Raw genomic sequence first — 25,704 nt, forward strand, 5'->3', positions numbered from 1 at the left:
CTGGTTTAGCTCTGGGGGCGGTAGCTCTGTGACCAGTTTGAAGAAGACCTTCCAGGTCTTTCTGTGCTTTATGTGTAAGATGTGGTTTGGTTTCAAGTTTGTCTCAGTTTAGATAGGACAGCCCTGGAGTATGTCTTCCTGTGAGAGGAGATACAGACCTTTAAGGGTTCGGACAGCCTCACTGCGGAGGAAACACGGGCGTGTCAGGTTTATCTCCTCCCTCCCCACCCCCAACAGGCGGTCTACATAGGCTGCTGTTCTAACATTCTTCCAGAAGCTTCTTCCCGCCCAGCTGTGATCTCAGGGTGGCTGGGGAGGGCAAGGAGAGAGCCGCTGCCTTTGCCTGTCCTCTGGACTGCCCGGTTGACTGTGCCCATCGCAGGCCGTGGGTTGGACAGAGGCGGGCAGACCTGGCCACCACTGTGCTTCCTGAGGTTAGTTCATGAAGGGCCATCCGTGACCGGGGAGGGTCCACACCTGCAGGTGGAGCTCTGTTTTGAAAGAACGTGCTTTCCTTAAACTGAAGCCATCTCTCTATATAATCTATGTACATAAAAGGCTAATGTGCTAAGTGTCCGACCGGTCGCTATGATGTGCACTGACCACCAGGGACAGATGCTCAATGCAGGAGCTGCCAAGCGGCAGTGACTTGGCAGCAGTGGTGCTCAGGTGATGCACCCCAAAACCAGAGAGGAGGGAGCCTGATTGATTCCTTGCGGGGCCGCGCGCTTCCACCTGCGGCCGTGGGTTGTGTTGTGGCTGGGGCACTATTGGCCCGATTCTGATTTACTGCACACATGCATTTGTGTTCCACGCCCTGTATGAGGCAACTTTGCAGAGTGCCCTCTCGCACTCCGGGACCCCTCGGGGGATGGTGGAGAGCCAGTTTCGGCCCGATCCCCGCAGACCAGGTCGAGGGACCCCACCTACCGGAGGGACCCCGCTCACTCCGTAGACGCCCTTTGAGCCATGGCACCACCCCAGGTGCGCCAGCTGAGAGGGGACTGCGGGAGGTTGGCTCCAGGGCGTGGCCAGCCCATCTTGCCCAGTCCCGCCCTGCCGGCCACTTTCTAATTAATTTCCTTTCAATGTGCACGAGTCCGTGTACTGGGTCACTAATAGTTGTATAAAATATTTTGGGAAGAAAACAGGCGATTTTAGCCTATACTGAAATGAGGTCCTTGGCCTCCTTGCTGCACACTCAGTGTGGCGGCCGCAGGCTCCCACTCCAGCCCCTGAGTCCACAGGAGCAGGCTCTGAAGGCGTGTGGCGTGTCCCATGCCTGTGCTGTGAAGCCCTGGTGCCAGCTCCTGTTGTGACTGCATGTTCTGGTGTCAGACCTAATGAGTTTAGGAGGAAGCCCTGTCTGTAATACCAAATGTGATGCAAAACTGTTCCTAACCCCATTCACTTCACTCCGGTTGCCAAGTCCTTCCCATGCTGCCTTGGGCAGTGGGCATCCCACCCCACCGCTCCCGTGGGGAGCCTGCAACACGTGGCACTCCCAGGCACCCGTCCCCCACCCCCCAGCCGGTGCCCTGGGTCTGCTGTCTCCCTCCCTCAGCGTCTGGACACCCTCAGCCGGGTCCTGCCCTACCCTCCTCACAGTGACCTGTGCTCACCGCCTCCTGCCTGCCAGGTGGTGGCTCCTCCCTGCTGGTGGCCCTGGAATACGTGTCCTGGTGAGCGGGAGCCCTGAGCACGCTGGGCAGGGCAGGAGGCATGGTCCCACCCCGAGGTGACACAGAGCAGGCCCTCAGAGAATGGTTCTTGGTTTGGAAAAGCTGGCTAACAACGCAGAGGGACACACCTTTCAGTTCACGCTAACTCCATGGAGGGCTGAGTGGGCTCCCTGGTTTGTGGCCTCTCGATGGTGAGTTAGAAGCAAACGAGCAGATGGTCCAGCACCTGCTTCCCCCTGTCCTGCCACGGGCCACTCAGGACTGTGTGCGAGTCCTGCTCGGAGGGTCGCTGTCGCTGCTGCGTCATCGGGTGTGGGGGACACGATGGCCCGCAGGTGGGGTTCAGCCTGGCGGCAGCGAGCGAGCTCAGGTCAGCTCTGACCTGACCAGCAGGCACGGGGGCTGGTTTCCCCGCACCAGTCGGGTGCAGCCTGTCTGCCTTGTGGAAGAGTCACAATGGTATGGGTGTTTCTGAAAAGGCGCCACAGGTCCCACCTCCCCTGTTACGTGTGTGTGTGTGTGTGTGTGTGTGTGTGTGTGTGTGTGTAGGTGTGTAAAAGCTTAATAACATAGAATATTCATTTAAATTAAAAATGTAGGGTTACAAAGGAGAAAACTAAGTTTCAGGGGAAAGCAGATATGCTGACTCTGACACGTTTCTCTCCTTCCAGCTCCAGTTACTCTTCTGATGCTCTGGATTTCGAGACTGAGCACAAATTGGACCCCGTGTTTGATTCTCCAAGAATGTCCCGGCGTAGCTTGCGCCTGGCTACCACTGCCTGCAGCACTGAGGGGGGTCGGGCGGGGGACGCTGCCTCCTGCCTCAGCAGCACAGCCTCCCTGAAGGACAGAACGGCCAGGTGAGCCCCGCCTTGGTGCTCACACACGCGCTCACACCAGGTAGAGCCCAGCGCACACACTGGTGGTCTGTAAGACCAGCTCTTGGATCTGAGGACAGGCGTGCACACAGACCCACAAGTGGTCTCGTGGCTGTGCTGTCAGTAGGGCTGTTGGCGTTGGTGTGCTGAGGGCAAGGTTCCCCAGGTCTGCAAGCGTGGGGAGGGTGTGGGTGCCCCTCACGTGGGCACAGGCCTCCAGAGGCTGCTGGGGGCGGGGCCATTGCAGCCAGTCTGTTACCAAAACCTGTGCAGTACCAGACTGCCCGTGCCCAGAGGAGCAGTGGGCGAGCTCGGTGTGCTTTTGAAACAGAGTGGACCTGAAGATCTCCTGTGGGCCACGTGAGAGTGACAGGTTCCCCTGCAGGCTCTTCTGTCGGGAGCGGGGAAGGTGCTGTTAGCAGGGATGCTGCTGGCCAGCGGGGCTGGATGGCGTCGACAGCCCTGCTCTGGTCGGGGTCCTCTCGTAGTTTAGAGACGGAGTTTGCACCTCCCTCCCCCTGGAGACTCAGCAAGAGACAACGAGCTGCAGGTGCTTACAGCTGTGCCTACTGCCAGCTCCCACCCAGCACTGCTCCCTCAAGGGGCTTCTGCTCCCGGCCTTAGCGATGTACAGGGTCTGAAAGCGTTCGTGCTCAAGGCCTTCACCTTTGTCACTGTGCTCACTGGGAATGGGGGCTATTTTAGATCACAGCCTTTGCTTGCCGGACTTAATGTCTTTCCTGGTGACTGAGGAGTGGAATGGGGTGTGCAAGTGTGTGGTCACTTGGTTTAAAAAGGAAGGGAGGGGTAGACTTAGAAATCATATGCTTTTTTATTTTTATATTTAGGCTGTTTTTATACGAGGTTATTTTAAGTTTTAACCACTACAGTTTTAGAAGGAGCTCTTGGACCCCAGCTTAGGACTCCCTTTTCCAGATCAGTGGGTGTTTCATTACAGCAGAGAGATGTGCAAAGAGGCTGCCTTAAAAATGCTTTGTGTAGCCCTAACCGGTTTGGCTCGGTGGATGGAGCGTCGGCCTGCGGACTGAAGGGTCCCAGGTTCGATCCTGGTCAGGGGCATGTACCTTGGTTGCGGTCACATCCCCAGGTGGGCGTGTGCAGGAGGCGGCTGATCGATGTTTCTCTCTCATCGATGTTTCTGACTATCTCTCTCCCTTCCTCTCTGTGAAAAATCAATAAAATATATTTAAAAAAAAAAATGCTTTGTGTAGCCCGGCCGCGTGGCTCAGTGGTTGCACATGGACCCATGAACCAGGAGGTCACTGTTCCGTTCCTAATCACAGCACATGCCGGGTTGCGGACTCGATCCCCAGCGTGGGGCATGCAAGAGGCAGCCGATCGATGATTCTCGCTCATCATTGATGTTTCTGTCTCTTCCTCTCCCTTCCTCTCTGAAATCAATAAAAATATATTTTTTTAAATTTTTAAAAGCTATGTTTATTCTCAAAGGTTTTGTGTGTGTGAAATATAATCATTTTGTATTACAAGAAAAAGTCTATGAACTTATTCCTTACTCCTTTCTTTTTAGAACAGCAAAGCAGCACAGAAGTGCGAGCAAACTGGCTTTTAGTGTAAACCGCCCCTCGAGGCAGGTTGCTGCTGGCCAGAGCAGCGGTCTGCAGGGCGCGGCCTGTCTACGGCCGCCCGTGCTGGACGAGTCTCTGATCCGAGAACAGACCAAAGTGGACCACTTCTGGGGTGAGTTGTCTGCGTGTGATTACTGCTCAGACTGTTCGGGACGGAGGGAGGTCATGGCCAGTGGAGCCCCGTAAGGTCAGGTTTTCCTCAGGCTCACAAAGCCCACACGGGAAGCTGCACAGGATGCGTCACCGTCTGCTGGTCAGGTTGCGGGCGGAGAGCCGCTGGTCAAGCGCGTCTCTTGTGGGCACTGGCCGTCCGTGAGCAGTGAGCTCAGGCTCCCTCGGCCTCAGCAGCGGGCAGGCCATGTTTGTGAGCATTGGACAGCACCCAGGGTGGACAGTGACTGAGCTGACTTGACTGAAGGCAGCCATAGGGCGACCCCACTCCTGCCAGGAATGGCATGCTGAGGGCGGCAGCTCTGATGGGTGCAGACCCGTGCTGTGTCCCCTCCGTGCCCTGGCCGGCCTCAGGGACAGAAGCCCTGGGCTTGTTCCTGGGGTTATGTGCTGTTCTAGGGAGTGAGGCAGCGAGCAGGGGGGGCGGGGGGGGGGCAGTTTGCCGTGTCTGAGAAACGGCTGGTCCCGCAAATCCTGCCTGCATGCTGCGTCCTTAGCACGGGCAGTGTGCGCATGTGGGTGCATGCATGCATTTTTTGTCAGTGTCCTTCCACCTCCGTTAAAAGACGGTGTGTATGTGTTGGAGAAATTGCCATTGAGGTTCGGCGTTTTAGGAAGTAAATCTTGACCAGCGCCATACGCTCAGTCATTAACATTGTAACCTTTACTTTTTTGAGTGGGTTTTGCTCTGTTCTGATCATTTGAGCTCAATTGCAAAAATATGTGTGTTTTAGGTCTTGATGATGATGGAGATCTTAAAGGTAATGACTCAGTCCTTTTTCTGCCCTTCGTTTTAAGATAGAGTGTGAGTGAGGGTCCACAGGTTGTGAGCAGCAGGCCCCCTCTGCTTTTTGAAACCCTCAGGTGGAAATAAAGCTGTCGTTCAGGGAAATGGCAAGGTGGCCGCAGACGCAGCCTGGAGCAACGGCTACACCTGCAGGGCCTGCACCCTGCTGTCAGAGCGCCAGGACACGCTCCCCACGCACGGCGCCTCCTCCAGGGTCTACTCGAGGGACAGGAGTCAGAAACGTAAGTCCCGCTCACTTGTTTAAGAGGTAGGAAAAGATTCCACGTCCCCTCTTACAAACCTGGTATCACAGGCCTCAGCATCTGCACTTTTTCTGTCCTAGACTTGAACTCAAAATTATCCTATAAAAGTTTAAGAAATGCACCAAAAAGTAGCTGTGCTCCTTATCCTCTTTCAACTTATATTTATTTAAAAATATATTTTGGCCAAAACCGGTTTGGCTTAGTGGATAGAGGGTTGGCCCTTGCAGACTAGAGGGTCCTGGGTTCGATTGTGTTCAAGGGCATGTACCCGGGTTGAAGGCTCTTCCCCAGGAGGGGGTGTGCAGGAGCAGCTGATTGATGTTTCTGTCTCATCGATATTTCTAACCAGTCAGGCCATCACCTTACATTTCATGTGGTTAGTGTTTCTGTCCTGGGAGTGTCTGAGAGTCTATGAAGTTGCACTTAGATGAAGCTGCTGGGCCTGTGCGGTCACTTTCAGACACACGTGCGCCCACGGAGCAGCTCCACAGGGTGCTTTTGCCTCCTGCCAGAGGGGCTCATGCCAGCAGGAGGGAGGACGCAGTCCCTAGTCTCCAGATTCATGATCGAGGGAGCTTCATTTCGGGGACAGCTCAGCTCTGGCCTGTTGGGGTGGCAGCTTCATTTCCTGGCCCCGCGGGCAGCCATGGCACCGGCAGCAGGTGCTGGAGCATGCAGGCCCTGGGAGGGGCTCTGGAGCTAAGCGACTGTTGGAACTTCCATGGCCTCCGCAGGCCGGGCTGCAGGGCTGCCTCCTGCCCCAGAGCTGCAGGCCTCCCTCCAGGTTCTGTCGTGTGGCTGAGATGCCCCTGCCGGCTCCGGTCCTCCACCGCCCCCCCCACCCCCGACTTCCTGCCTGTGGTCCCTGCTCCCATGCTCGTGGGAGGCTGGGGAGCCCTGGGCTGCACCTGCATCACCTCGCTTCCGAGTCCTTGCTCCTGTGTGCTCAGTCTGAGTGTTGGTCAGCCTGCAGGGCTGGAGGCCACACCCGGCAGGTGACCAGGTGGGGACAGAAGGTGCCAGGAGAGTGGGGCTGTGTTTGAGCGTGAGTGTGCTCAGTTAACATTTCTCAGGTGACCGTGGACATAATGGACGATGGTACCAGGACTCAGAGGTCTTGTCACAGCTGCTGATGCTTGTGGTTCTGTCTGCTGTGGCGTTAGGGACGCAACAGGAAAGCAGAAAGGGGAGGGGGAGGGTAGATGAACAGGAGGACTTCCTTTCTAACATGGCGACGCATCGAACCTGGGTAGGCCATGTGGAGCCCGCATCGCCACGCACTCCCTCTGCTGTGGGCTCTGCCCCAGTGTCCTGGCCCTCCTGGCAGCACTGCCTGTCCCCACCCTGCAGGCTGCCACACTGAGGCTCAGCTGTGCTGTGTGTCCACGTCCTGCATGGTTCAGGGTTCGGGATCTGGAGAAGGGCCACGCAAAATGACAGACAAGACAAGAAAAATAATAATTTGGAAATATTGGGGGCCAGGCGGAAAGCCCAGTGCAAGGGAAAGGACTTCCCCTTGTGCCCAAGCCTTGCCAACCTTTTATTCAATTTTGGATACACATCTAGGCCTTACGCCGGTAATTGCAGTAACAGACAGACTCTCTTAAAGGTCAGTAAATATTAGGATTTACTCTGAGACTATTTGGTCAGGAAGTAGCTTGAGCCCCATTGTCTGGACTAAACAATCAGTGTGTAGCTCTGGCCCTGCCAGGGCTCAAGGTTCACCAGCGTCCGGGCTCCTTGTTTACAGTCTCTGACAGTGAGGACAATGGGTGGCTTCCCACATCTGCAACCTGCTGGGTGATGGAGCTGGGGCTGGCCTCGGGCATCCTGCCTGCAGGTGCCGTCCCCGGGATCCCACTGACCCGGTCACTGTCCCACTGCGGCTCTAGGAGGGTCTCAGCCCAGAGACTTGCCAGTTCTTTGTATTTTCATACTTTAAACATTTTTCAGTCTGATGGGTGAAAATTGGGACTTTGGTGTTTTTTATCAGGGGACGGACCCTGCGTTTCCTCTTAATGAATGGCTCTGTTTTCCAGCCTCTGTTCAGAGTGCAGGCAGCGGAGCAAGGCTCTTACAGAAGTGCCAGCCCCTCGGGGTCGACTGCTTCACGAAGCCGTTTGCAAAAAAGCTCTACTTTTACTTCTTTTTTTTTTTAAATTTTACTTCCTTTTTTAAAAAATATATTTTATTGATTTTCTACAGAGAAGAAGGGAGAGGGATAGAGAGTTAGAAACATCGATGAGAGAGACACATCGACCAGCTGCCTCCTGCACATCTCCTACTGGGGATGTGCCCGCAACCAAGGTACATGCTCTTGACAGGAATCGAACCTGGGACCCTTGAGTCCGCAGGCCGACGCTCTATCCACTGAGCCAAACCGGTTCGGCTACTTTTACTTTTTTAAAATGACTCCAATCCCGTCCCCCCAGCCCGCTGCCTCCTGCCCGTCGTCTGAGTCCCTAAGGCTTCTGCACAGGGCAGTGTGAGCCGAGGTTCAGAGCACCTCCTCGCAGACCGGGTGGTCTCCAGTGGTCGGTGCGCTTGCCCGGTGGGGCAGGTGCTCACCCGCCCTCAGTAACGTGAAGAAGCTTTTCAAGGAATACAGGTTTCTAGCAACTGAACCTTGTAGCGTATCGCCCCACGCATGGTAGGGTCACAGAGGGAACGTGTCAGGGTCCCACCGTGTGTCCTGGAGCTCGGGTGCTGATCGAGGCGCGCTGCGCGACAAGGCCCGGTGCAGCGGCTCCGTGAGTGCACAGCGCCTCTGTCTGGGCCCCTCGAGAGCTGTGGCAAGGACCTGGGAGGTGCGCTGGCCTCCCCTGGCATCCGTCCTCCAGGCAGCAGTGCAGGAGGAGCATGTGTGTGAGCAGTAGTGGGTGAGGTGAGCTCAGACGGGGTTTCGTGTGAAGATGGCCAGAGAGAGACTCGTGGCGGCAGCTCTGCCTCGTCAGGGTGGCGTTCCACTCCCGGCAGCGCCCTCGTCGTCACCTTCCCCAGGTGTTGTCTGGTGTCCATTTACAAAGCGATTCTGGTTTGCTTGACACGAATGGTTTGGCTCTGATTGTCGGGGAGGAAATGCTGGCTTTGTGGGAGGCAATTAACTGTGTCCACGGTTTTTTGATAGGCGGTGCGTCTCTCTACGTGGATAGGATTCTGTGGCTGGCCACGTACACTTCGTCATCCTTTTCATCATTCTTAGTGCAACTTTTTCAAGTGGTTTTAATGAAGCTCAATTATGAATCAGAAAATTCCAAATTGAAAAGCTATGAATCAAAAGATCGTGAATCAGAAAGCTATAAGTCAGAAAGCCATGACTCACAAGGTACTTCAATACGTTTTTCTCCTTTTTCCACCAAAGAATGCTTTCGAGGTGGAGACAGCGCTCCTCTCCTGCGTGGCTCACGCTGCTGCTCGCTCGGGCTCAGGCTTTCCTCTGGGAGCTGGCGGAGGGCTTCCTGTCTTTTGTGTGTGGCTCCGTTTTCTGACAGTTGACCAGTGTTTAAACATTTTTAAGTCACTTTAAAATATATATATATTTCTTTATTGATTTCAGAGAGGAAGGGAGAAAGAAACATCAATGATGAGAGAGAATCATTGATTGGCTGCCTCCTGCACACCCCTTTCGGGGATCAAGCCTGTAACCCAGGCATATGCCCTTGGCCGGAATCGAACCTGGGACCCTTCAGTCCACAGGTTAATGCTCTATCCACTGAGCCAAGCTGGCTAGGGCTTAAGTCACTTTTTAAAAATCCTCATGCGAGGATATGCTTATGGATTTATTTTCGTTTTTAGAGAGAGGGGTGGTGGGGAGGAGAGAGGGGGGAGACATCCATCGGTGCCTCCGGCATGTGCCCTGGCTTGGAATCGAACCCTCACCCTTTGGGTGTACGGGAGAACACTCCAACCACCTGAGCCACACGCCAGGGCTTTAAGCCACCTTTTAAATAAAAATCTAATATGCTCAGTTTCTGATTCTCTTTCAAAGCAAAAACAATTTATTGGAATGGCATTCAGAACGATGTTTGGGTGCATTCATGCAGCCCTGTGCATTGTGTTGGTGGGCACACTGTTTAGCGAGGGGGCCTGAAACTCTCTTCCTGTCTCCTGTGCTCCTGCCGGAGCGAGCCCCCAGCTGTGCTGAGCCGGTGGCCCACGTGTGCTCTGCCCGCCCGGCTCCTGGGCCGAGGAGGCGCTGGAACGCGGAGCTCTCTAAGCCTCTTCTGCGTGTGTTGCAGCTCGTTCCGATCTCTGTGGGAGGAGGACAGTAACAGAGTTTCTCAGAGAGGACGGAGGCCTCAGTGTAAATGGGGAGTCGTGTAAGTATGGCCCGTCCCGCACCTGCTCTCGGGTGAGCCCAGGTCACACGCAGGCCCCTGACACGGGGCATCACTCCGTGAACTCGCGCCTCCCTGGGTGGGTGGGGCGGCCAGAGCTGCTGCTTAACCCTTAACAGTAGAAGCTCATGCCACCAGGTTCATTTGCTTTGTCTTTTCTCTTTTTCATAATCGAGTTTCCTAATTTTTTCAAACTGCCGTTGTTGTGCACAGTTTTCGAATGGACAGGGTTTGCACATTAACTGCTTGTCACCACCACCCGCAGGCGATGATTATCGGGGGACAGGCACGGAGCACCTCGAAACCCACACAGCCACCTCCCTGTGGTCCCCCAGGACAGAGAGGGCAGCAGGGACCACGCGGCCCACCCTGTCTCGTGCAGGTTGTCTCTCACTCTGCTCCATTCTTGTCATGTTCTCCACAAATGCCTGTTGGTCCTTGTCCACATTTGGAATCCAGATGCCCATTAAAAAAGGACAGGATTCGGGCTAACTTTGGTTTAAAGTGTGGAGACTCTCTCTTGAAAGCGTATTTGTAAGTGTATTTAGTATGAATTAAATGAATGAAAAAAGAACTTACTTGAGGTTAATGAAAGGGTTAGCAGAGGCTGGTGTGGGAACGCATCCTGCTCAACGACGGCCGTCTGCCCCGCCCCGGGCAGCGGGGAGATGCCCGTGGAGTTCGGTATCTCCGGTTTGTAGCTGTAAGTTTCTTGGTAAAGGGGCACCTTTATAGGGCAGCCTTTTTTTTTTTTTTTAAAGCTGAGCTTCAAAAATAGTTGTCAACTGTTAATTAATAAACATAAAACAGTCGACTTTTAAAACCCTCTTAAACCATATTTCTTTGCATAGCGGCCATGTTGGAATTACGTAATAGTTTCAGGAGTCGGCACACACGTGCTAATAGGAGTGGATAACTCAACAATCACTCTTAAAAACGAAGCAGGATGGCCTTGGAGCTGTGTCGTGCGTGATGTGCATGGTGACGTGGCGCCGTGCTCCAGAGCCTCCCACTGGGGAGCGGTGGCCCGTTGGTTTCCAGCTGGTCCTGAGTGGTCCTATCCCAGCTGAGCGTGTTAACTGGTGTCTGCGGGGTTTTACGTGCCTCTCTCCGTGTGAATCCTGCAGACACCGCCGCCAGTCTGTGGGCAGCTGCCCCGCCATGGCCTCCCGGCGGGCGTCCCATCTGCGTCCGTGGGCAGGAGGGAGGGAGGCCTTCACACAGCAGCCTCTTCTGAGTTCATGTCAGCGTCTTGCTTAGATGCTTGGTTACTGTTTTTCTTGAGAAGGGAGTCGAGTTCCTCCGGGGAGAATTGGGGTAAAATCAGACCAGCTTAATCCTTAACATCCGTGTGGTCGCTGTGGAGAGCGGGTGCTCGGGTCTGTGTGTGAGTGTGCCCCGCACGCGTCTGTCTGCCGCAGGTCACCTCGCGGAGCAGGCGCTGTGGAGGATCGGCGCTGCAGGGCGGTCTGTGTCGCAGGCCGTGTGGTCGGCCCTCTGGTTGGCCGCGGCGGCTCCAGGTGGTTATGCTGGCTCTGTGCTCACTCCCCCGGGCTGGGCAGCTAACACTGCAGTGAACGACTCCCCTAACCCACAGACATCCCCGCCTGGCCCGTGCCTGCTCCCCTGCGGCGAGCTTCCTTCTGGGCTTGGTGCATGGGCTCTGTCCTCAGTGTCTGGCCGCCTGGTTTGGCCGTAACTGAGATGCATGCTCTGTGTCCCCTCCCGGTCGTGTCTGGTGTGCTGATGAGCACTCTGTGTGGCTGCAGCCTCTGCTGTCCATGTTGGAGTGTGTGGATTCCTATGAACTGCAGCCCCTCAGCTTCCCAAACGTCTGTCCGTCAGTTTCCCGGTGCTCCCAGCTTGGCTGTCACTAAACAGTTCGCTTAGGAGCCTGGCTTTCCTGAGAGCACCCCCTGAGACGGTCTGTGTGTCCTCTTTCAGGGACGGCAGCCTCTGGGGTGTTCTGGTGGCTGGGGAGCGGATGGTACCAGTTTGTGACTTTGATTTCTTGGCTGAACGTGTTTCTTCTTACAAGGTAAGGGCCTGACATCACACCTGCTTTGTGTTTTAAAGAACCAATTTTGAGCCCTAGCCAGTGTGGCTCAGTGGCTAGAGCGTCAGCCTGTGGGCTGAAGGGTCCCGGGTTCGATTCCCGTCAAGGGCATGTACCTTGCATGCAGGCTCCTCCCCGGCCTGGGCCCTGGTCAGGGTGCCTGCAGGAGGCAACCCATCGATGTGTTTCTTTCACATGGATGTTTCTCTCTGTCTTTCCCTCTCTCTTCTATTCTCTCTAGAGCAGTGGTTCTCAACCTTCTGGCCCTTTAAATACAGTTCCTCATGTTGTGACCCAACCATAACATTATTTTCGTGGCTACTTCATAACTGTAATGTTGCTACTGTTAGGAACCATCATGTAAATATCTGATATGCAGGATGGCCTTAGGCGACCCCTGTGAAAGGGTCGTTCGGCCGCCAAAGGGGTTGTGACCCACAGGTTGAGAACCACTGCTTTAGAAGATCAGTGGAAAAATATCCTTGGGTGAGGATTAACAAAAAACAAACAGATTTTGTGCTAATTGTAGGACATCATTTGATTTATTGTTTTATAATGATTTAGTTTATACTTATAGTCTTGTAGCATGGTATGGTAAAGCCTTACATTCACATGTCATTTTATGTTTTACGAAATGCTTTCATGTTCTTACGGGAGGGTCACTGAGGGAGGAGGCCCTGTCAGTGCTCCCATGGCCCAGGTTACCTGGGGGCCCATGAGCGAGGCACCCCCCTTCCCATCAGCCCTCCAGCCCAAGCCACCATTTAGAGGCCGGCTCCTGTCACGGAGACACACCTGGTGGGGAAACTGTAACTGCATTTCTGTGGGCTCCTCAGGGACTCGGGGGCAGGGGGAGGTGTCACCTGGAGAGGCCAAGTGACCGGGGACCCTGCCTTGTGCTTCCTCACGGCAAATGTTTTCCTGGTTCCTAGGTGCCTTCGGGATATTTGCAAGTTTCTCATCTTGCTCATCCCACTGCTTCTCCTACTCGGTGAGTAAGCTGTCACTGCACACCATCGGGAGGTCACTGCCCACCTCGGGAGGTCACTGCCCACCTTAGGAGGTCACTGCCCACCATCGGGAGGTCACTGCCCACCTCGGGAGGTCACTGCCCACCTTAGGAGGTCACTGCCCACCATCGGGAGGTCACTGCCCACCTCGGGAGGTCACTGCCCACCTTAGGAGGTCACTGCCCACCATCGGGAGGTCACTGCCCACCTCGGGAGGTCACTGCCCACCTTAGGAGGTCACTGCCCACCATCGGGAGGTCACTGCCCACCTCGGGAGGTCACTGCCCACCTTAGGAGGTCACTGCCCACCATCGGGAGGTCACTGCCCACCTCGGGAGGTCACTGCCCACCTTAGGAGGTCACTGCCCACCATCGGGAGGTCACTGCCCACCTCGGGAGGTCACTGCCCACCTTAGGAGGTCACTGCCCACCTCGGGAGGTCACTGCCCACCTCGGGAGGTCACTGCCCACCTTGGGAAGTCACTGCCCACCATCGGGAGGTGCTTCCTGAGCGCTGGCATCAGTGCCCTTTGTGGGAGGCGGGTGTGCCTGGGCCGACCACCTGGTTTTCTCTCCTTCAAGGTGCCGGCCTTTCCTTACGAGGCCAGGACGGCTTCCTCTCCCTTCTGCCTGTGTTCAACTGGACACACACCCTCAGAACACAGAGGGTGGATGACCCCAAAGACATGTTCACACCTGAGACTTCTCACCTGAGCCAGCCTCCAGAGGTAACCAGTTAAAAGCCCTCACCTGGCATTGCAGGTGCAGGGGAGCCCTGTTTTAGGACATACTTTTAAATATCAAGCTCCTTAAATGCTCTGAAATAGTACAGATAATGCATCTGTAAAGTAACCTCCCAATTCAGTTAATTTAATTTGAATAGAGTGCTCATTGCTAGGGAAATCTAGAAAGCTCAGAGAGGAAAATGAACGCCACCACTAGCTTGCCATGTAGGGACTCCACTAAAGGGCATGTTTGCATATTTTTCTTTCATGTATCTGTGCGTTAGGGTTGACATTTTGCTGTAATATTCTGTCTTGGGAGTTTTTTTGGGGGGGGTTGTTAAAGAGTTTTTGATTTTTAGAGAGAGGAAGGGAGAGGGAGAGAGAGAGAAAGAGAGTGACACATCGATGGGCTGCCTCCCGCACCCCCTTACTGAATGGAGCCCAAAGCCTGGCACGTGCCTCGGCCGTGAATGAAGTGGCGACACCGTGGTGCAGGGCGACCCCAGCCACAGCCGCACCGGCCAGGGCTCTGCTTTTAGCTTTGGCCTGCCCGGCAGTGAGGGTACCCGGTGCGGTTTGATGTCTCACTCGCGTTGCTGTGGGAACGTCCCCTTCCTGCTTTAGGGTGCTGCGGAGGCGTCTCCCTGGCGTTGGATGAGTGAGGTGGAGAGGCAGGTGACCTCTCTGTCTGGACAGTGTCAGAGCCGCGACGAGAAGCTTCGAGAACTGACAGCTTCGCTCCAGAAGCTGCAAGTGCGGGTGGACCAGATGGACGACAGGGGTGCCGGGGTGTCGTCCCTGGTGACAAGCGTGGTGGGGCAGCACTTGAAGGACCTTGGAGCCAGGGGGCTGCTGGGCTCCCAGGTGAGGCATGTCCCTCTGGGGCCACGGTCAGGAGGACACAGCGTGGGCCTGGCCCTGCTCTTCCTTTTGGACCTTAGGGCGTCAGCATCGGTGTGCGGAGGGTGGGCTGGCGGCTCTTTCCTGAGAACCGGGTGTGGCTCCAGGGGGGAGCGGGGCAGGGGGGCAGCTGCACTGGTCACAGCTCAGAGTCCCACCCGGAGCCTGGGTCCCCCGAGCATCTAGCTGAGGCCCGAGTGCTCTCCCAGCACCGACGCTCGTGGCAGAGAGCTCCCACACAAGAGGAGGGCCAGCAGGCTGCCCTCGTGCACGTGGCTCATTTGCATTCCCTTTAAAGAAGAAATGACGTAGAAAAGGCAGGGTCCGTTTCTCTGGAGTTGAGATCTAAGTCTGCTTGGCTCAGTACGCTTGGCCCTCTGTTCTTGGCCACCTCCGACGTTTGCCTGAGCACTGGTCACGGTGACCCCAGAGGGAACCCCAGCTTGTCAGAGGCAGGCACGGTGTCAGGTCCCCGACGGCGGTGGAGACGAGAGCCTGGTGGTGGGCGGTGAGCCTTCCAGCTGCTCTGTCACGTGGTGACCAGGCGCTCTCCGTCCTCGGGTCTTTCGTGGAAATGACGTGCCAGGTTTGTGATTCGTCGCTTACCTTTCTCTCCCGTTTGTCCTCATTTCTCTCCAAGGCCGACTTGGTGACCACCCACCACGAGCAGTTCTCGCGCATCTCAGACCTGGAGGACCTTCTGGGGAAGCTGGCGGGAAAGGTGGAGGTACTCCTTCTCGTCGCTGTGGCCTCGGCACCGTGCTCTCCCACGTGAGAGCCACGAGGGCCGGTGTTCGCACGCCCCGGCCTTGGAAGTGCCCTTTCGGGGTATCTGCTGCCGGCCCCAGGGTTTCCCTGGGAGGTTCCGTGTGTGGCCGTGATGCTTCACGAGCATGTCCAGCTCATGGTCCGAGGTGTCTTTCGAGGGGAGGCCTGCACCCAGGGATCGGCCAGGCCACAGGTCAGGGCTGCGGACGCCAGGGGCCGGCGGAGTCTGTGCCTCCTGTTTGTCACAGCCACCTCCAGAGGCACCTTGTGTGCAGACGAGAATTCAGTTTCTGGAGGGAAAGTCTGTCTCAGATGCTGATGGCGACAGAGGACGGAGGCCAGGTGCTGGGCTGGCACAGAGCAGGGCATAACAGGAGGCTGTCAGCTTGACCCAGGGGGAGGCAGGGCACAGCCATGACCGAGTCAGAGCGGTGAGGCCTGCCCAGTAGGTGGGAGAAGTCCTGCTGCGGAGGCGGGCTCACCTGTCTCCTGGGCCTGAGGCTGCGAGAAGGCCTGTCCGCCTGGCACAGAGCCCACGCCTGCACTTTGAGTGGACCCTGCCACCCCCTTGGTGTGGGCGTGTGTGTTCCTGTCCTGTGCTGCCTTTGAGGTGACCGCCAGGGCCCTGGGCTGGGCGGGGGCCGTGGATGTGGGACATGCAACAGCTGCTCCTGTGTGACTGCTTCTCTCTCAGTGTCTGAAAGCACACCCTCCCCTCCAGCCGGCAGCCTGGGCTGGGGCTGTAGGGGAGGAACCCAGGCAGACCTGTGGCTTGACACTACATAGGTGTGTGTAGTTAACCGCACAGGTGGCTTTATGAAAAGCCAGCATGGCATCGTGAAAATAGGTGGTTTCTCGTACCTTCTAGGCCATCCAGAAGGAATTGGAGCAGACCAAGCTGAGGACAGAGAGGTAGGAGGCTCAGAGGCGCCAGGTTCGTCGTGTCGTGGGGCTGCCACCTGGGGTGACGAGCTCCGGAGGCACACAGAGCCGTGTGTCTTCCTGGGAAGGGCCTGTTGGGTCTGCTGCTCCCCACAGCCCCGCAAGGGCAGAACACCCCTTGGACCTGGAGTGCTTGGAGGGCCACCCTCAGGGCACAGATAAACCCAGGCTCATGTCACAGCGGGGGGCGTGGTGCCTGGAGATCTCTGGCACGTGGGCATCGAAGCTCAGCCCCTGTCCTTGGGCAGGGCCTGCGTGTGACACGGCCTTCGCACCACACTGCCGCCGGCCCCTCGGGGCAGGGCTCCCGCCCTTCTAGCCGTCCCTCTGCTGCCCAGACAGCCTGGTGCCTCAGCAGGTCCTGGGCTCCTCACGGCGTCCCGTGCATCCCTCTACAGCCAGCCCTCCCCCGAGCCCTCGGATACTGGACTCCCCTTCTCACTCTTCACTCCTTAGTTTCATCACACAGGTCCCTCCCCCGCCCTCCAGGTTGTCTAAATACAATACTTCACCCTTCCTTGCTCAGTGATTCCTGAGGCTCAACTGGGGACCCTGTACCCTCTGGCTGCTGTGTCTGGCCTGCGGTTGGGCTGGACCCGTGTGCTGTGTGTCTGTGTCTGGCTGGCGGCCAGGCTGGACCCGTGTGCTGTGTCTCTGTGTGTGTGTGTGTGTCTGTGTGTGTCTGTGTGTGTGTGTGTGTGTGTGTGTGTCTGTCTGTGTGTCTGTGTGTCTGTATCTGGCCGGCGGCCGGGCTGGACCCATGTGCTGTGTGTCTGTGTCTGGCAGTCGCCCCCATCAGCACACGTGGGGCAGGTGCACCCTTGGGCAAGGGGGACCCTCAGGGACCCGGCCTGAGTGTGTGGAGCTCCTGTGCACGAGGCGCAGGCTGACGTCACCCACGGTGTCTGGGGCCGCGCTTCTCCCGCGTTCACCCGTGTTCACCGAGCCTGTCCTCCCCCCACCCCAACCGCCAGCGCGCCTGGGCAGGAGCAGCGCCTGCTGTCCATGGTGGCGCAGCTGGAGCGCGAGCTGGAGCACCTGCGGTCAGACATGGCGGCGTGGCGGCCCCTGAGGAGCAGCTGTGAGGAGGCCCACACGGTCCTCAGGAAGGTAAGCCTCCGACCCTGCGTCTCCACCGGATCGTGGAGTGTAGCGCACCTGCTCCCGCTGCTGCCCAGGCGCCCTTCGGTACAGAAGTGTGCGGAGCAGTCGTGCCTGTGGGCGTTTCTGGAAACAGTTACATTTAAAGTGCTCTGTGCCCCTCACCCGGGGCCTCAGTGCTGGGTGGGCGAGCTGGACGTGGCAGTGCCTCCTCCTCGGCCCAAGGCACAGGCCCCGCTTACGCCGCGTCCCCTCCCACGCATGTTCTCTGACCTGCCCCAGCCTGTCTGGGGGGGTTCTCACATTTAACCGAGGGGGAAAATCACCCGGCCGGTGTGGCTCAGTGGTTCGGCCCAGTCTATGAAACAGGAGTTCACGGTTTGATTTCTGCTCAGGGTTGGGCGCTCGATCCCCAGTGGGGTCGTGCAGGGGGCAGCCGATCAGTGATTCTCGCTCATCATTGATGTTTCTGTCTCTCTCTCCCTTCCTCTCTGAATCAATAAAAACATATTAAAGGGGTTTGGGGGTCGTGCAGCATTTCCATGATGGACGTGAAGAGCTGGGGGACACTGCCATCGCATCTAAGGGGAGGGGCATACAGAGCCGCGTGATTTCTCGTCTGTCCTCGTGATGTTATTAGGTCGATGCCCAAGTCCGAGAGACCGTCAGGCTCCTGCTTTCCAACGACCAGCAGGACGGCTCCCTGGACTGGCTGCTGCAGAAGCTGTCTGCGCAGTTCGTCAGCAAAGCCGACCTGCAGGCTCTGCTGCGAGAACTGGAGCTGCAGATACTGAAGAACATCACCCACCACATTTCTGTGACAAGACAGGGGCCAACCTCTGAAGCCATCATGGCCGCGGTGACCTCGGAGGGGACTTCTGGGATCACAGAAGCGGTAGGTGGAGAGGGAGGGAGGGGACACTGGTGAGGGCGATGAGGGCCGGGTCCTGAGGAGCCAGACAGGTGGAAACAGGGCAGGTGCCAGCCAGGGAGGTGAGAGGTGGGCGCCCAGGTGGCACTGCTGCTGGGAGGACTACTCTGCTCACCTGTCCCAGAGTCTGGCTGCCTGGAGCCGCACACCTGAGGATCGGTGTCTCCCATCACAGAACCAGGCCGCAGTGCCTGCGTGGTCACCACTCTGTGTGCCAGGGGTGGGGGTGGTGGGAGCCCTGTGGGCAGGGTGGGCGCCCTCCCATGCCCTTCGCGTGGCCCCGCCGGGTGCAGGCTGCAGTTTGGATTTCCCAAACATCCCCATGCCTTCTCCACAACATAGCTCCCTGCCAGTGCTCTCCCTGAAACGCGGGCTCCGCGCCCGCCGCTAACTTGTAGCCTTGTCTCCCCTCCCCTGGGTCGGGTCCCCTCCTGTGCTGCCTCCGCCCAGCAAGCTCGCGTCATCGTGAACAACGCGCTCAAGCTGTATTCCCAGGACAAGACCGGCATGGTGGACTTTGCCCTTGAGTCTGGTGGTGAGTGAGCACCTCTGGTGACTGCCGGAGGCCACCTGCTGGCAGGTGCAGCCAAAGGGGTTGCCACTCCCCGTCCAGCACCAGGACTCACTGGGGCTCTCGGGGCTCCTCCTCGCCAGTTGTTCGCGCTCCAGACGGCTTGGCTCTCCCCTCGCACCGCGCTGTGGTGAGGCCGGCGGCTCATCTCAGTGGGGGGCCTTTCCACGGCTCTAGGGCTCTTCCAGCTCTCAGGTCCCCCCACGGTGGGTGGTTGGTTGCTGTGGTCTTGAGTGTCGTGCAGTGTGTGTGTAAACGTCGCAGGTGGTACGTGCTTGGTATGTTCTTATTGTTTTTTGAGCGAGAGGGGGAAGGGGGGAGAGAGAACATCCAAATGAGAGAAACATCGTTGGTTGCCTCCCGCACACACCCCAGCCGGGATGGAACCCGCAGTGGCCAGGGCGCTTTTTTTACGAATTGAAGGCAGCACCAGAGGAAAGACACTCACTGTGCTGTGACCTGTTTTTGTGGTGTCGCCGAGGTGACCTGCACGGAGGTCATGGGCGGCAGGCAGTTTCTCCCACGTCTCCCAGGAGGCTGTGCTCGCGGTGTGGATGCGGGTTCCTTCTGGAACTTGGCGAGACTCCCGCCAGCGCCTGCCTCCTGCCGGGACCACAGTCCCCAGGCGTCGAAATGCAGCAAACCAGTGGAGAGAGGGCGGGGTTCCTCAAGGAATAAGGAAAGGGTGGTCTGTTAGGGCAGCGTGCCGCCTGCCTGCCGGCTCTGGACCGAGATCTCAGGCCGATGGACTTGAGAAATCAGACTGTGGCTCAGGGAAGGGTTGGGTCCACATACATGCCTTCTGTCACCTGATCTCTGACATTGGATCAAACATGGGAACGTTTCTGTGAAGAAATCGTGGGCGCTCATAGGACACGAGAAAGACTGAATGACTTCACGTCTGGTCAGTGGGGAGGTTTTGCCACCCTACGTTTTACAGAGAATTGCGGGTTTCTGGATATGTAACATTTAGGAATTACAGATTTTCCTGGAGAAGAGGAGGTTCTTAACGCGCTGTAGTGTGTGGAAGGGTTGGAGTCTGCAGGGGTGGTGGTGATCTTACACTCTGGCCGCCTGTTTAGTTTGCCTCATCCGGGCAGCGTATCCCCCCAACCCCCCAGCAGCTGGCCATGGGCCTTTTAAGTCAACCCTCTAACCCTCACGGGCCAGGTAGCAGGGGGGCCTGATTGGATTCCTTATTGTTCTTTTAAAACCATGAGCAGCCTGGCTGGTGTGGCTCTGTTGGTTGGACTGTTGTCCGTGCACTGGAAGGTTGTGGGTTCGATCCCCGATTGGGGTTAGGGTGGGTACAGCAGGCACAACCCATGTTTCTCACATTGATGTTTCTCTCCTCCCCCTTCCTCTCTCTATAGTCAATAGAAACACCCTTGTGTGAGGATTTTAAAACCACGAACAAAAGTTTATTCAGAGTTGCTGTCCCAAGGGGTGCGGGCGGGCGGGGAGCAGCCATGGTTAAGGGCCTCCCATGTGGGCAGGTGCACACAGCGCAGCTGAAAGCAGGCACCTCCTGGCACTGGGCTTGGACCAAGTGGGGCTGAGGTGGGGGCTGACCTAGAGCACCACGGCCAGCTCCTCCCTGCGGGGCTGGCCGGCTCTTCCGGAGGCGGGCGCAGACCCTGACACAGGCCCTGCTTCCAGGGGGCAGCATCCTGAGCACTCGCTGCTCGGAGACACATGAGACCAAGACGGCGCTCATCAGCCTGTTTGGCATCCCGCTGTGGTACTTCTCCCAGTCGCCCCGCGTCGTGATCCAGGTGAGGATCCGTGTGTTTGGCGGCTGGCATCATCGGGGGGCCCCTTGTGACCAACTCTGTGATGTATGTTTAGCTTTTTGTGAAGGTGTCGGTACATACAGGAGTGTGTGCCCTCGTCTGTCTTCAGTCAATGAGTTTTCACACAGCGGACACATGCGGGCCAGCACCCCCGGCCCCTCTTGTCCTCTCGCCCCAAGGTTGGCTTGTAACTCCGTCCCATCTTGTCTGAGGTGTGAGCTGCAGGGCCCACTGTGCGAGTCAGCTGTGCCTGCTCGTGCCTGAGAGAGCGGGGTGAGCGCCCGCAGGCGGCTCGCACACACAGGCCCTGCAATTCTGGGCGTGTGCTGCCTTCCCGGGCCTCCCTCCCACACGGGTCTCAGATTTCAAGGCTGCATGATGACGAGTGTAAAGCATCAGATACGTTCGTTTGGCCTCAGGACTACACTGCTGCCTTACATTATAATGTTTTTGGAAGAAAATTTAAATTATTTTTTAACACGAAACATTCACATGGTAGCGGCCTTTCACTTAGAAACCACACGCTCAGCCTGAAAGAGCTCAGGAAGGAGCTGAGCGGTGAGGGATGCTGTTCACGGGCAGTGCTGGTCCTGCCCTGCCCTGACACTCCCCATCCACGGTGCCGCTGGTGTCTGACCTGCGTCATGCTGCTCCTCAGTCCCCAGCACTCGCCAGGCCCTGGGCCACGGGGTCGCTCATCCGCGTACCTCAGCTCCGCGCGGCCTCAGGCACTGTCTGCCCTGCTGGCCTGGGTCTCAGCATGAGCCCTGGTGGTCAGGTGGCAGCTGTCCTCTGCATGATAGACGTGGGGCAAGAGCGAGCCGTGCCTGCCCGGGAGGAGGGCGGGTGCCGGCTGTGCTGGGGCAGCAGCAGTGGCGGCTGCTCGCAGGGAGGAATGTGGGCCTTCGCAGGGACAGCTGGCGGGGGGTGAGCTCCCCCCGAGGGGCAGGGCGCCCCGGGCTCAGCCCACGCCGCCTAGGAGCGAAGCCACAGCTCACTGAGGGCTGCCGCACCAGCACCTGCAGGAACCCACGGGCACGCGTACCGAAGGCTGCAGGGTGTCAGAGCGTGGCCTTGGGGTGGCCGCTCCTTCGGACGGCAACGAGTATTCAGGGCCCAGGCCCCTTCTCACAGGGCGAGCAGAGGGGGCACAAAGAACCAAGAATGAGTATCTTCCTTGTGTCGTACCATCCTGCCCCTCCCTCCCTCCTGGTCTGGGCCACACCACAGAGCAGCTGGCACCACAGAGCAGCTGGCACCAGGGCAGGGCCCTCCTCTGCTGTGGAAAGTACTCTTGCCGCCTATGTCCTGTGGCCAGTCGTTTTGTACCCTTGCCAGTGTCCCCAGATGGAAGTGGGCATGTGGATCAGAGACCGATGTGCCTGCGGCTGGGCTTCCTGAGCTTGGCCAGTGTGCACGGTGTGTGAGCGTGCGCGTCCCTCGGCGTCAGCACAGGCGCCCACCTGGGGATGATGGTAGTCTGCTAGGTGAGCCCCCGGGACACCGGCCACATAGACTTGGCTTCCAGTCCTGTGTGGGCTGGACCTCCTTGTGGTTGGGGACATTGACACCCCGTGTGGCCTGTGTGGTGCGTCTCGCCCATTTTCCCTTTGGCTCTGGCCACGTGAGCTCCGTAGAACGCACTCACCTGTGGGCGGCAGTCCCTCTTCCCCAGGTTGTCTTTTGATTTTGCTGATGGTAATTTTTTTACCATGAAAAATGCTTTTGTTTTTATTTCCATGGTATCAGTCTTTCCTCTTACTTCTTCTGCTTTACAAATGGTTAAGCGCTTGCCCAGCTATTAAGTGTTAGTATTTTGCCTTTCCCCAGCCTGACATCTATCCAGGGAACTGCTGGGCATTCAAAGGCTCACAGGGGTACCTGGTGGTGCGGCTGTCGATGGAGATCCACCCAACCAGTTTCACCATAGAGCACATACCAAAGACGCTGTCGCCCACGGGCAACATCACCAGCGCCCCCAAGGACTTCTCCGTCTATGTGAGTGTGCTTGCACCCGGGGGCCCCAGAGGTGCCCTCCTCCCTGCCCTTTCCTCTGGAGCGTTGCAGGCAGCGTGGGCCCAGCGGAGAGTCAGGTCTCAGTGATGGAGGAGCACCCCCCTCACTGGCGAGGAGTTGCAAAAGCCCTGAACGAAAGGGCCAGGCAGCGGCCTCACAGAGCCCTGGTCTCCGCAGTGACGGAGACGGGTTTCCCCCGCTCCTGCCGGAGAGATGCTGTCCGCTGGTGTCACTTCCACGATCCGGTGACCACCTGGTTTTGCTTTCAGGGACTAGAAAATGAGTATCAAGAGGAAGGGCAGCTGCTGGGACAGTTCATGTTCGACCAAGAGGGGGAGTCACTCCAGACCTTCCCCGTCCCGGTGAGCACCTGCCACACACACTGGTCCCCAGCCCCGGGCCCCAGTCCGCAGGCCCTGCTGCCATGAGCAAGCTGCCAGAGTGCGTGGCTCAGCCTCGGGAAGGGAGCGGGGCTCCCCCCTCCCTGAATGAGCCTCTGCGGTGCATGCTTCGCTCCCGTCAGTGTGTCCTCACAGAAGCCAAGTCTGCTCACGGCGGGTTCTCAGCCCCCCCCTGAGCTGTGCCTGTGAGGTGGCGCAGGGCCTGTTCCCAGCCTGGCTCCTCTCAGGAGCCTCGGGCGTGTGCTTGGGCTCGGGCGTGTTAATATGAAATAAGTGTGAGTGTTCTTCTCTCCTTTGATTTCAGAAAAGACCTGAAAGAGCTTTCCAAATAGTGGAACTTCGGATTTTTTCTAACTGGGGCCACCCTGAATACACATGTCTCTATCGGTTCAGAGTGCACGGAGACCCTGTCAAGTAGAGACGCTCCTCACTGCTGCTGTACATTGTGTACATATGGGGCAGCCCGAGACACGGACCTTCCCTTCGTGAGCAAGGGCGTGGGACATGTGACGTCCCCTGTTCAATAAACGCTGCTGACTGCCAGCAGGACACGGGAATTAGCAATGACTGTTGTGCCGTCCCTTGCTCTTCTATGGGAAGCTGCGTGTTGAGGGCTTGGGTTTAGGGAGACCCGTTAGCCACAGGTGATCTCAGAAATTAATTTGAATGTATGGTTCACAAAGACACTTTGTTTGGGGGATTTGTTTTTAAACACAAAGCTGTTTATATTCCTTATTTTCTTGACATCAGGAACAAAGCAAATGATGTTAAAAGGTTTGACGTGTTCTTGAAGCTTCTACACTTAGCCGGTCACTGGCCCTTTTAAAGGACTTCGGGGCAGCTACCTGTTTTATCTTTTCAGCACTTAGTTCTTTCAGGGGAAAAATCAGTGTCACACCAAACTTCAGCTCCAAACTCCTTTCCTTTCGGTGGGATTGTGCTTTACTCGGTCGTCGTCTCACGTCCCCGGGTGGGGAAGTGATGAATACGTGTGTTTCTGCTTAGCTTGCTCCACGGACAGAGTCTCAGAGTCAGAGCTTGGTGTACGAACACCTGGCAGGAACACGGGAGTCACCTCGCGTGGCTGGTGTGGGTCTGACTGGGTCCAGGACGTCTAGGTGTCAACACACAAGTGCGGGCTCGGGTCTCCGCAGGCTCCCCTTCCAGCATGAACGGGAACGACGACCTCCCATCCTGTGGGTTCAGGTTTCTTTCCAGCTCTGCACAAGCAACACTAACAGGCTCCACGCCGCCCAGAGGCTGTTCTTATCCACTGGTGGCGTCGCAGGAGATGGTGCTGCGTGGCCCGTGCACGAAGCCACCACATCCCAGACTGTCCTCCGGCCTTTCCTTAAGCTGTTGGCCATTCTCCTCCCCTTCCTGGGAGACCCATTGTGGTCATAATATTTAACACTGAGGCTATTTAACACTGAGACTATTTAACACTGAGCAGACTTTATAAATGAGATATCCCAAAGCACGTAAGCTGTTACAGATGTTTTACCTTAAAAGTTTTATTGGGTTAAGACAGTTTCTTGGTGTACCATAAACGTTGTATTTTCGAAAAAGATAAAATGATGGTGCTGACAGGTTTTCTGGAGTTTTATGTATATTGCGCAATAGTCCTCAAATACACAAAAACTAGGTAGCTTTTTTCCCCCTCACTCTTAGAATTGGAGCTATTGTCTATGCAGTTAAGTTGGATAAAATGTATACAGATGTTTCCTATATTACAAGATAAATATATGAGTCAGAATTTCCTATATAAAAATTGGGGAGTTGGGGTGGAAATATTTTGAATATTTATTTTTAAAGATGCAAGATAGGACTTTGTGCAGTGTATTTTTGTAAATGCTTTCCCACATGTCTGGTAGTGCTCCTGTTGCTGCCACCAAACTAAGATGCTATTGAAATGTTTAATAAAGAGTTTTTAATTTTTAAGAGTGCATGTCATACTTCACATGAATAATAAACAGCCTATTTCTTTGCCAGTCTGCTTTGTTTCTGCCGGGGAGCTGTTGGGGGGACGACTAGGTCTGCATGTTCTCCCGTGTGTGTCTGTCGGGACTTCATGCAGCCACCTCGTGCTCACCCGCTTGACCGGCCCTGACTGCAGGGCACCCGCGGGTCGGGAGGGAGGGAGGCAGGAAGGAGGTGGGATGCGCCCGTCCTGGGTCTGGTTACCGACAGGCGTGGCCGGAGCCCGCTTCCCGAGCCAGCTTCGGTTCACCGGTGAAGTGCAGGGCGGGCGGCGCTCCTCCGCTGGTTTTCCGCGAACCCGAGGCCTAGGCCCGCCCCACCTGTGGGTACTGACCGCCCCGCACGCCCCCGCCCCCCTTTAAAAGTTTCCGTTGGCCCCAGCTGGTGTGTTTCAGTGGATAGAGCGCCGGCCTGTGGACTGACGTCCCGGGTTCAGTTCCTGTCCTTTAAAAGTCCGTTGGCCCCAGCTGGTGTGTTTCAGTGGATAGAGCGCCGGCCTGTGGACTGACGTCCCGGGTTCAGTTCCTGTCGGGGTGCAGGTCCCGATTGCGGGCTCGATCCCCAGTGGGAGGCGTGCAGGAGGCAGCCGATCCACGATTCTCATCATTGATGTTTCTATCTCTCCCTCTCTGAAATCAATAAAAACATATTTTTTAAAAAAGTTTCCGTTGGTTTCGGGGAGAGAAACATCCAGGATGAGAGTCTCGATCAGCTGCCTGCAGCTCCGTGGCGGGACGGAGCCCACCCCCGCATGGACCGAGGCGGCAGGAGCGCCACCTCAGGCT

At 56.8% G+C, this 25,704-nt stretch overlaps 1 protein-coding gene across 9 annotated transcripts in view; it reads left to right on the forward strand.

Annotated features, from left to right (window-relative positions):
• SUN1 (Sad1 and UNC84 domain containing 1) overlaps nucleotides 1-24,930 on the forward strand; it is a 51,649-nt gene extending 26,719 nt beyond the window's left edge. For 3 of the 9 annotated variants that reach the window (XM_015564979.1, XM_006765247.2, XM_006765246.2), the window contains exons 3-23: nucleotides 2,354-2,542; nucleotides 4,110-4,279; nucleotides 5,073-5,099; nucleotides 5,203-5,367; nucleotides 8,516-8,713; nucleotides 9,627-9,707; nucleotides 9,991-10,107; nucleotides 11,147-11,245; nucleotides 11,670-11,763; nucleotides 12,714-12,772; nucleotides 13,374-13,519; nucleotides 14,141-14,380; nucleotides 15,057-15,143; nucleotides 16,053-16,096; nucleotides 17,101-17,236; nucleotides 17,868-18,122; nucleotides 18,609-18,693; nucleotides 20,389-20,504; nucleotides 22,353-22,520; nucleotides 22,808-22,900; nucleotides 23,244-24,930. In XM_015564979.1, coding sequence (XP_015420465.1) covers nucleotides 2,354-2,542; nucleotides 4,110-4,279; nucleotides 5,073-5,099; nucleotides 5,203-5,367; nucleotides 8,516-8,713; nucleotides 9,627-9,707; nucleotides 9,991-10,107; nucleotides 11,147-11,245; nucleotides 11,670-11,763; nucleotides 12,714-12,772; nucleotides 13,374-13,519; nucleotides 14,141-14,380; nucleotides 15,057-15,143; nucleotides 16,053-16,096; nucleotides 17,101-17,236; nucleotides 17,868-18,122; nucleotides 18,609-18,693; nucleotides 20,389-20,504; nucleotides 22,353-22,520; nucleotides 22,808-22,900; nucleotides 23,244-23,357 — 2,683 coding nt within the window. In that variant the 3' untranslated portion in view covers nucleotides 23,358-24,930. The remainder of the gene's footprint in view (nucleotides 1-2,353; nucleotides 2,543-4,109; nucleotides 4,280-5,072; nucleotides 5,100-5,202; nucleotides 5,368-8,515; nucleotides 8,714-9,626; nucleotides 9,708-9,990; nucleotides 10,108-11,146; nucleotides 11,246-11,669; nucleotides 11,764-12,713; nucleotides 12,773-13,373; nucleotides 13,520-14,140; nucleotides 14,381-15,056; nucleotides 15,144-16,052; nucleotides 16,097-17,100; nucleotides 17,237-17,867; nucleotides 18,123-18,608; nucleotides 18,694-20,388; nucleotides 20,505-22,352; nucleotides 22,521-22,807; nucleotides 22,901-23,243) is intronic. The other 6 variants (XM_015564980.1, XM_006765249.2, XM_006765250.2 and 3 more) reach the window with 6 other exon arrangements.
• The last annotated feature ends 774 nt before the right edge of the window (nucleotides 24,931-25,704 follow it).

This window comes from Myotis davidii, unplaced genomic scaffold, assembly GCF_000327345.1.
Source record: "Myotis davidii unplaced genomic scaffold, ASM32734v1 scaffold1320, whole genome shotgun sequence".
Taxonomy (NCBI): Eukaryota; Metazoa; Chordata; class Mammalia; order Chiroptera; family Vespertilionidae; genus Myotis; species Myotis davidii.